The sequence below is a fragment of the Condylura cristata genome, unplaced genomic scaffold, assembly GCF_000260355.1.
Source record: "Condylura cristata isolate star-nosed mole 26May11 unplaced genomic scaffold, ConCri1.0 scaffold00037, whole genome shotgun sequence".
NCBI lineage: Eukaryota > Metazoa > Chordata > Mammalia > Eulipotyphla > Talpidae > Condylura > Condylura cristata.
The window spans coordinates 4,257,592-4,268,465 of NW_004567138.1; the positions used below are offsets into that span (position 1 = coordinate 4,257,592).

At 42.0% G+C, this 10,874-nt stretch overlaps 1 protein-coding gene across 3 annotated transcripts in view; it reads left to right on the forward strand.

Moving 5' to 3' along the window:
• The first annotated feature begins 6 nt into the window (after positions 1-6).
• KDM1B (lysine (K)-specific demethylase 1B) overlaps positions 7-10,874 on the forward strand; it is a 56,654-nt gene continuing 45,786 nt past the window's right edge. For all 3 annotated transcript variants that reach the window (XM_012732956.1, XM_012732957.1, XM_012732958.1), the window contains exons 1-7: positions 7-23; positions 329-372; positions 3,650-3,749; positions 4,849-4,976; positions 5,942-6,031; positions 6,445-6,556; positions 9,969-10,085. In XM_012732956.1, the coding sequence (XP_012588410.1) occupies positions 3,663-3,749; positions 4,849-4,976; positions 5,942-6,031; positions 6,445-6,556; positions 9,969-10,085 (534 nt within the window). In that variant the 5' untranslated portion in view covers positions 7-23; positions 329-372; positions 3,650-3,662. The remainder of the gene's footprint in view (positions 24-328; positions 373-3,649; positions 3,750-4,848; positions 4,977-5,941; positions 6,032-6,444; positions 6,557-9,968; positions 10,086-10,874) is intronic.

A 10,874-nucleotide genomic window follows, 5' to 3' on the forward strand; every position in this document is an offset into this window, starting at 1 on the left:
CACCGTCTCGCGGGCGGTCGGAGGTGGGGGGCACTCGGGTCTGGGGGCGGGCGTAGGGGCGGCGGCGGATTTCGGGTGACAGCTCTGCACAAAGCAGCCTCACTGGGTGCAAACCCTCCTCCGGGTGTGCAGCGACCCTCGCCGGGGTGGGAGGCGGACGGTGCCCCAGGGCATGAACCTCCTCCTTGCTGTGGCAGCGGGGTGCGGTGTGGGGATCCCTATCTGAGGAAGAGGGAATTCCTAGGCTGGGGTGTTGCGGCCACGGGGCTCACCGATTCGTCGCGGTGTTGCGGGTGTCCCCTGATCACCCTGTTTCCTTTTTGCACAGCGGCATCTTCTCCCCGAGTCTCCTTGCACCTTCTCAGCGCAAAGGTGAGCTCCGGGGGGGGGGGGGGGGGCTGTGGCTCTTCCGACTTCGGAGGAGAAACGAAAAGGCTGTTTGGAAAGCGAAGCGGCTGCAGCTGGCCCCGGGAACGTTGGGCTCCCCCCTGGGGGTTGTCAGCTCTGTCACCTAGGGAGTGCCTGCTGGGGACGCCCCGCAGTCCGGGAGTAGGAACTCCCTGCCTGGTGCTTCCCAGCCGCTGGGGTGGCGGCGAGGAGCGGGCACAGCCCGCAGGTATTGTAGTAATACTCCGGCACCCACGCGTTGGGACAGGATCGGCCTTGGAGCCGGGTTGCTGGGGGTAACTCCTTTGGGACCGCGGACGGTGGAGGGGGGACAGATTACTGTAGATGTTAGTCAAGAGTGGCAGCTGGCAGGTGAAAAAGGAAGAGCAGGCCCAGCTGTAGAAAGTTGGGGGTTCACTGATCTGGAACGTTACCAAGTAGAGGCCCAGTGCACCCCTGGGAGAGCGTGCAGTCCCTGTTGTACTCCATTTGGGGAGATCCACCCCACCCCATACAGCGCAACTCAGGGCTTTTGTGTTTCGTTTGGCTGGTTTTTAAGAAATCGATTTTAGTGGAAGGAGAGTGGAAGGCAGGGAAGGTTTCTTGAGGAGGTATAGAGAAAATTACCATCAATAATTAATTTGATTTCTAGGCTGAGAAAGTCAACAATAGACATTCAGGCGACTGGACTGAATCCATATTTGAGAAAATTTGTCTTGTCTGGGAGCCCTGTGTGCTAGTCCTGCCTTATTTTAAATGGCTCAAAGGGAAATTTCTGGAAAAGTTTCTTATAGTGTAGAAATTATGCTGATTCTTTATTTTTATTCTACTGTGAAGTCCTTTTAATTACTATTTTAGTTAATTCTACGTACTTTCTTTAGTCTTTTTGATAGCTACTTAAGAAAAACTGACAATTATTAAAACAAATCTAGACACCAATATATCCATTTTACATATATAGTCCCCCCCCAATATCATCCTTTTGTCAGACAAAGAAGAAACCAAAATTCTGACTTTAAAATTAGAAAGAAGTATCTTATAAAGTTATACTGAACATGAACTAAGTTGTTTATATTTAAAGTCAGGTGTATTTATTTGAAGAATCAGATAGAACACTTTGCTTTCATGACACTTTAATAAAATTTCTAAGACTATATTTAAAAGCCAAATAGCTAGCCCTCCCATTCTTATTTAAAAATTTTCTATTTTAGGACTCAAGAACAGTGAAAACAGACATTATAATAAGTGTGAAAAGTGAATGAGATTGCATAACTGTTAATTGTATAATTAAAAGTAAAATGCACTACTTCAAAACCTTCACTCAGTTTAAAGGTCATTTAATAATGGCTTTTATAGTAAATGTTTTCACTTTCATCTTTAATTTTTTTCTCAATTCTGTTTTTCTTTAAAGCATTAAATATAAATTTACCATTGTACAGTGGATTAAAGTGTTTGGTGAAATTTCTAGAAATTATGCTTTCTTTTGGGAATGCTTGCATGTCAGATTGTCACATGAATCTGGGTTTATTTATGTCCTTATGCTCCACATTAGATTCAGATATCTTGCTATGGTGCCTACATACACTGTGCTTTTTTACATGTAGTATAAACATGTATATATGTGCATAAAATGAGCCACATTTGTGGTTCATTTTAAGAATAATCTGAGTTGTATATACTAAGAAATCTGTTAGATTGGACATCCTTTTGAAAATGCAAATGTAATCTAAAGCTCCTTTCTTTGGGTATGACAATTATAAATAGTAATACCACATTTAATACTATTAGGGCTTTTTCCAGCATTGTAATGTGTGCTTATTTGAAGAATCAGATGGAAGAAAACCTTCAGTATACTAATTTACTTTCATGACACTTTGATAAATATTTCTAAGATTATACTTATAAATTGCTTAATAGAAATTTATTTAGTACCTAAAGAAACAGAGTGCTTTTTCAGAGTGTGTGTAGGGTTTATGTGTTTATAACTAACAGAATACTGAGAAAGTGAAGTCTGAGTTTTAAAGGGAAATTATAACATTGGTTTAAAGATTTCTCAAAGTTGACATAGGTGACAGACTTCATTTTCTCACATGCTGTTAATTTATGAATGTTAGTACAATTCATAGAGATGAAACAGTTCGATGACAGGCCCCTCAAGCTTTTCTCCAGGATTATAATGTACCTTATAACACTTTGCCACTTTCAGATTCCTTATCCATAGAAATGCTGTGTTTACCTTTTATTCTGTCATTTTGTGTGAGTGCTCATGTGTGGGGTAACATGCTGATGGATCATGATGGATCATCATACGAGCATATGATCGTTGTAGGGCTCATGTATTGCACTAAGCATTTTCATCCTTTTTCTAGTTTAATTGAAAAAATACTAATTTGGTCATTCTTCTCTTTCATGGTTACTATGTAAAATTTTTCTTTGTAGCCTTTTGATTCTTAATGTTTATTTAAGCACCATGCTGTTGAGCTAGTATGAGAATTCATAACGTTTTTCTAGTAGGAAACCAAGCCAAGATACCTTGGTGAATAAATGGAGTGCCTGAAGTTCATTGGTGGGTTTTAATAAGAAGGAATGAACTTTTTTTTTTTTTAAGATTTATTTATTTATGCATACAGAGCTGGGGTACAGGCGAGAGGTGTGGTGGGTGACAGCACTCACCAGAGACAGATCGGGGACAGAACAGGCAGATTGACAAAATACACTGCTGAGGAGATCAGCGGGTTCAGGAGAGGTCTGCTGCGCCATGTGGGTTAGCTCCCTGGCCGGGGGTCAAACTCGTGCTGCAGTGGCTTCGGAGAGCTTCATAATGAGGTGCTTTAACCCATTGCACCACCAGGGAGAGCCTAGAATGAATGTTCTTTTTAAAATCTATCAAGAGATCAAAATTCATGGGCTGCTAAAAGGATGACAGACTAGTTTGAATTTTACAAACACTAGTGTAATGTATTACTGGTCATTCCCGTGATGTGTTTCTTATTTTTGTCTTTTGAAATGTCCATGCTACTAATGGATAACCTTTCTGAAGTACTTATAATCTGCCAAGCCTGGTGTTTTCAGTCTTCATATCACTGTTCTTTGCTCATTTTGCTGTGCCCACTCTGTAGAATGAGAACACTGAGACTGAGAGAAGTCACTAGAAAGTCATGGCTGTCCACTCAGACCGTCTACCTGCAGAACTACAGTGCTACAGTGTGTTGACAGTATTGCTAATATCTCTTGGTTTGATTTTCTTTTGCTTTTCCTCCAGGTCTTTCAATATAATGGCAACCCCACGAGGAAGGACAAAGAAAAAAGCATCTTTTGATCATTCTCCTGATAGCCTTCCTTTGAGGAGTTCCGGTAGGCAGGTATTATTCCTTTATTTTTTCAACACAACTTTTGGAACATACAGAATGATAATAATTGCACAAAAAGATCCAGTTCTAGCCCTGAAGAGGCTTGTAGTCTAGTGCAGACATTCATGCCTGGATAGTCAGTCCCACTATGGTGTGATAAAGTGGTGGAAGAAGCTAGCAATCTAGCACAGACATTCAGGCCTGGATAGTCAGTCACACCTTAGTGTGATAAAGTAATGGAATATAGAACAAAATATTCTCTCTGGCATAAGAGACCACAAAGCAAGGGGAATAGATGTGAGTCAGTGAAAGTGCGTGAATCGGAGAATTACAGCTGTGTGCCAGCTTCTAGAATGTGAGCTGGGGAGGGATCATGCCTGGCTTGGTGTCACTCATAGGACTTTGGATGAGGTTGTAGTTGCTGGGTTGCTATTAGCAAGTTACTTGCTGCCATCTTTTTTGGAGAACTTGTTTTATTTTTAAAGAAAAATATTAAATGATATGATTCTTTATCTAGAATTTTTCCGTTTTGTTTTTGTTTTTATCTGCATATACCTGTCTAAGGAAAAATAATTGGAGAGTGAATTTTCTTTTCACTAATACTGCTTTTCCCTAAGAAAGGCTCGCATGCATTTTACTCAGAGAGCTGTAGTCTTGATTTCTGGCAAGTTAGTAAATTCTTTGTACTGTAAAATCTACAGGAAATTGCTATATTGTCAGTTCCCATTCCCTGCCAGGCATTGCTGACCTTCACTTCACTCCTGTGCTGCACACAGGAGCTGGGGTACAGGCCAGAGGTTTGGGAGAAAGGGTTTGCCAGATCCAGAATGGGGAGCAGAACAGGCAGACCTACACACTGCTAAGGGGAGCAGTGGGCAAGACAGGAGAGGCTTGCTGTGTCATGTGGGTCATCTCCAGGGATGGAACTCGTGCTGCAGCGGCTGCAGACAGCTTCTTAGTGCAGAGACTTAACCCTTTGAGCCACCAGGGAGACCATTGACCTTCACTTTTAGAATCCCCCTAAGTGAAAGTGACTTCAGTAGCAAACCTGCCACCACCTTTGCCCTTGGCCATTTTGCTAAAATCTTAACCTCAGCTGGTTCTTTCCCAGGCGAAGAAAAAAGCAACCGAGACCACAGACGAGGATGAAGATGGCGGGTCAGAGAAGAAGTACAGAAAATGTGAAAAGGCCGGCTGTACAGCGGCCTGCCCTGTGTGCTTTGCCAGCGCTTCCGAAAGGTCTGTTCAGCTGGCCCGGCTTGGGCTCACCTTCCTGTCTGTGAACCTGCCCTTTGTGGGAGCACCCTCCTCCTTGAAATTAGTTTTCCTAAAGCTGCCAATACTGTCAGTCATCCGCTCTAGAACATTTTCCTTAACTTTCTGTGCACACTGTGCCCTCCTGCCTCTCCCTGCTCCCCTGGCATGTCAACCCTGCCCAGTGCCAGGCCCTCAGATCCAGTAGCCAGCATCTGGGGGTACAGGAAAGGCAAGCCGGTAAGGAGTGGCTGCAAAGAGAGACCCTTGCATTTACTTGCCCTGTGTTTCTTTTCTCCCTCATGTCACATCCCTCCTCTGCAGGAGACATTTCAGGTCTCATTGAAATAAGGTGCTCATTGCACTCTGGCTATTGGGATGACCCAAGCCTAACTTTTTACTTCCAGGGAAAAATCTACTGTTTTAAGTCTCCATACAACCTGGGGACAAATCCTCTTTGCCATTAAGCTGGTGTTGATGTCCAGCGTGGCATTCTCTTTGGTTCTTTGACCACATTATTGGCTGTTTCACTGGTTACATTTGCCAGTTCCCTTAATGGTCAGAGTCCAGCTGGACAGATGCGTTTACTTTTCAGTAATGGGCCAGGCTAGATGTTATGACTAGAAACCCACTTACTCTTTCACGTACACACAGCTGGCACCAGTGAGTGGTTCCCCTCGTTTCATGTCCTAACGCCCTGCCATGCTCCAGAGAGTTCTGTTGAAATCCTCAGGCCCACGCCTCCTGATGGGCATCCAGCTAGGCCAGCTACCCCCAGTGTCACACCTGTGCCCTCACCATGTGTTAGAACAAACCTATCACCTGTCCATTTTCCCTTTGCTGCTCCTGGTAGTTTCTGTGCTAAGTGGAGATAATATAACCTGGCCTTACAATGAGGTCCATGGTAAGGTTTCTTCCTGACCTCAGCTCCCCGTTTCTGCTATTTTCAGATGTGCCAAAAATGGCTACACATCTCGATGGTACCACCTCTCCTGTGGGGAGCATTTCTGTAACGAGTGCTTTGATCATTACTACAGAAGGTTTGTTTGCTGTTGGTGGAGGTTGGTGGGTGCAGGGCGTGGTGGGACAGGGAGGGGGCCAGACAGTTGAGACCAAGCCCCAGGTGCTGAATTGTTTCAGCCATGCCTGTGTGGCCACAGGACATCGGCACTCGCTTGCTTGTGTGTGTGCACGCTCAAGATTGGAAAATAGCCATCAGACAATTACTCATTTTAGTCTGCAAGTTCTGAAAAATCTGGAACTAGCTTTGCTTTCTGCTGACTATGCAAAGGGTTGAGGGGGATGCTGACAACTAGAGTGTGCTGGACAATCAGAAGGTCTCCCCTCTAGAATGTGCCTCGTGGAGTCCTTTAAAGAACATTTGTTAGGCTGCCTTCTAGTTTGAAAATCTGGTTAGCTTCCAGCTTGATGTGCTCTTTTTCTTCTGTTCCAGCCATAAGGATGGATATGAGAAATACACTACATGGAAAAAAATATGGACTAGCAATGGGAAAACTGAACCAAGTCCCAAAGCTTTCATGGCGGACCAGCAACTCCCCTACTGGGTAAAAGGCTATGGCTTGTTTTATTGTTCTCTAAAGCAGAGGTGGAGCAAAAAGCAGGAGGGGCGGGTAGAAATACACACTTTTAGGAAATCATTTTTTACTATCTGTACTGTTTTTTCAATGGCAAGTCAAGCACATCACTCTTTTCACTTAGATTAATCAGTGTACTATAAAAAAATAAAGACTGAACATCAGCTGGTCACAGCCATTGCTGCTCTAAGATACTCCAACCTTCTGGGGTGTTCGTATTTTTATGTATGTTTATAAGCACAGATGAACATGTTGCATGGTTATAAACATGATTCCATACTTGATATAGAAATCCTAAGTAAGGTTTTCAGTCATACTTTGCATATAATATTTGGAGAGCTTTAATTTTCTTTATTAAGTTTATTTTGCCATGTAGCTATTCTTTGAAAATAAATTTTAGGGCCCTCCCTGGTGGCACAACAAGTTAAAGCACAGCACTGCAAATGAGAGTTTGATCCCCACCCGCCCTGGAGGTGACCCACATGACGCTGCAGACCTCTCCTGACCCTCCCACTGCTCCCCTCAGCAGTGTACTTTGTCAACCTGTTCTTCTCCCTACTCTGTCTCTGGTGAATCCTCTCACTGCCCCTGCACCTCTGAACTGTACCCAGTTCTATTTATATTCATAAATAAATCAATCTTTAAAAAAAAGAAAAAAATTTTAGTGATTACATAGATTGCATCATTCAAACAGTGATTCCCTGATATTATAGATCATTCTGAGCTCTTGCACACTTAAAATTTGTTTTTGTTAATGGGAAATTCATGTAAAATTAGTCATTTAAAAGTGTACAATTCAGGGCCTCCCTGGTGACATAGAGGTTAAAGACAGCGCTGTCAAGCAATCTGCAGCAACTGCAAAGCATGAGTTAGATCCTCATCCAGGGAGGTGACCCACATATGGCACAGCAGACCTCTCCTGCCTCGCCTGCTGCTCCCCTCAGCAGTGTGTTTTAGTAAATCTGCCTGTTCTGCTCCCCACTCTCTCTGGTGAATCCTTTCACCCCCTACCCCCATACCTCTGGCTTACAACCCTAGCTCTTGTGTGCATAAATAAATAAATCTAAAAAATAAAAATAAAGTATATGAATCGGTGGTAGTATCTTCACAGTGTTGTGTAGCGTCATCTCCTTCTAAATTACAAAGTATTTTCCTTACTCTCAAAGGAAAACTGTGCCCATCAGGCATTTACCTCCCATCCCTCTCTCCAGCCAGCCCCTGATCTGTACGTTTTTAGAGATTTAAGTATTTGAGATGTTTCATATAAAGGAATCAAGTAGTATGTGACCTTTCATATCAGATTTCTTTCACTTAGCATGTTTTTAGGTTCATCCACTAAGCCCTTGTAGCATATACTGGCACCTCATTCCTTTTGGGGAGTGAATAATATTCCATCGAATGGATATGCAACTTTTATTTACCCACTCATGCATTGATGGACATTTGGTTCATTTCCACCTTTTCGTTACTGCACTTAGCGTTGCTATGAGTATTTGTGTATAGATGTTCATTTGCATGCTTATATTCTTTTGAGTGTATGCCTAGGAATGAAATTGTGGGTTATGTGGTTACTCTATGTTTAACTTTTTGAAGAACGCCATATTCTTTTCCATAGCTAGCTGCTGGATCAGTAGTGTAGGAGAGTTTAAATTTTCCCACATACTCACCAATTCTTATTTTCTATGATTGTGATTCTAGCTATCCTAGTGGATATAAAGTGGTATCTCATGGTTTTGATTTGCTTTCTCTTTGATTTATATCCTTATAATTACTTAGTAACTATTGTTAAACCTTCTTTGAAAAAATATTCAAGTATTTATCCATTTTTAAATTGCCTTTCTGTTATTCAGTTGTAAGGGTTGTTTATATTGTGTATACTAGACTCTTAGCAAATATATGACTTGCAAATATTTTCCCCATACAGTATATTTTCACTGTCTTGATAGTATTCTTGATGTACACAACTCTAATTTTTGTGAAGTTCTAACTTTTATTTTTTTTATGCTTAGATCTAAGAATTCATTGTTAAATCTGAGATCATAAATTCATAACTTTTTTTAATATTGATTTATTTCTGCATACAGAACTAGGGTACAGGCCAGAGGTGTGGGGGGATGAGAAGATTTACCAGAGACTGAGTGGGTAGCTATACTGCTGAGGGAAGCAGCAGGCGGATCAGGAGAGGGCTGCCATGCCATGTGGGTCACCTCCCTGGCGGGGGAATGGACTCATACTGCAGTGGCTGCAGATAGCTTCATAGTGCTTCACTTTAACCTGTTATGCTACCAGGGAGGGCCCTAGGGTCATAAATTTTACCTTTGTATTTTCTTCTAGGAATTATGTCATTTTAATTTTTTTATGAAGGTGTTTGCTTTATTTTAAGCTTTTTTTGTATGCATGCAAAGGAAGGATCCAATGTCATTGTTTGCATGTGTATGTCGACACTCTTAAAAAGAAATAGAAGTTTCATTTTAGAATCTTTTTTTTCATTTACAAAAAATGTGCAAAGATAATATGGAGAGTGCCCTTTCTATCTTTCACCCAGATTCTCCTAATGTTATCTAACACCCCTGATTACTTGTGAAATTAAGGAATTAGCATTGATACAGGATGAATAACTTCATGACATATTTCTTTGGATTTCATTGATTTTTGCACTAGTGCTTTTTACTATTTCAGGACCCAACCCAGGTTATCACACTGCTTTCAGTGTGCAGACTTTCTGACCAACTAAACTCAACTCTGATTATTTTTATATGTTAGTGCTGGAAAATCTTTCTGGTAACAGTGCTCAGATCCACTTTGAACTCTCCTATTCCCTGAGCTAGCGTTCAATGAGAAATTATCCTGATTGGGCAAAAGTGGATTATGTGGGTGGTAGGGTGATACAAGGGGGAGAAAAATTCTTAAAAACACTAAAAGATTCTGTAAATCTTGGGCCCTCTTTGGCAGCACAGCAGGTTAAAGTACAGCACTACAAAGCTCTCTTAAGCCACTGCAGCACAAGTTCGATTCCTGGCCAGGGAGGTGACCCACATAGCGCATCAGAACTCTCCTGACCTGCCTGCTGCTCCCCTCAGCAGTGTATTTCAGTAGATCAGCCTGTTCTGTTCCCCACTCTATCTTTGGTGAATCCTCTCACCTTCCACCCTGCACCTCTGACCTGCACCCCAGTTTTTGTATGCATAAATAAATAAATCTTTAAGCGAAGAAGATTCTAAAAGGCGAAAAATGACGTAAAAAATAAACTATTATATTAATTTTAAAAATGATTAAATGAAGAAGATTCTGTAAATGTGGTGAAGAAAGTGATGACAGGTGTGGTAGGGATAGAAATGCTAGCTCGAGACTATCCGATTCATTGTCTTGGCTTCCTACTTAGGTTCAGTGTACAAAGCCCGAATGTGGAAAATGGAGGCAACTTACCAAGGAAATCCAGCTTACTTCACAGATAGCAAGGACCTACCGGTGTGGAATGAAACCTAATGCTACTGCTAAGGTATGATGCTTACTATCTTCCTTCCTTTTGAATTAATTGATAAATTCATTTAGCTGTCAGTAAATGGCAATGCTATTTTTCATTTATTATGTTAATTACTCTATCTAGATTGTATTGGTCCACATAGAGCTGAACCCCATCTATAATCATTTAATCAGTAAAGATTTTATGTTTTCCTCATTATAAGAAATTTGGAAGTAAGCTGTCCAGGTTGGTGTGGTTGCCAGAGAAACACTCTTTAGTTTCCAGTTCTCTCACAAGATGGTTCTCTCATGAGATGGCTGCCACCGTCAGACATTCTGTACAAATTATAAGCAAAAATGGAGGGAAGGCAAGGAGAGAGGCCTGTGCAGCTGTTTCTCCTTCATATATTGGGAAAACAGGAGCTTTCCTGAATGTCTGAGTTGATTTCTGTTTATATTTCACTAACCAGAACAGGAGTAGGGAGCAACTCTGAGCAACTACAGATCAAGGAATAAAAGCTTTTATATCTGAGCATGTTGCAGTATCAAACAGATATCCTGCTAGTAAGGAATAAGGGATGGATATGTCTGGGCAGTTAGCAATCTGTGAGTGATGGAATGTGCCCTTTGTGAAATTTGGTAGTTACGTGCTGTTTACAAATATTAAAATTTGGCCCTCCCGGTGGCACAATGGGTTAAAGCACAGCACTAAGAAGCTAAAGCCACCTCCACATGAGTTCAATCCCTGCCTGCCCCAGAGGTGACCACATGGCGTGGCAGACCTCTCCTGACCCGCCTGCTGCTCCCCTCAGCAGTGTACTTCGTC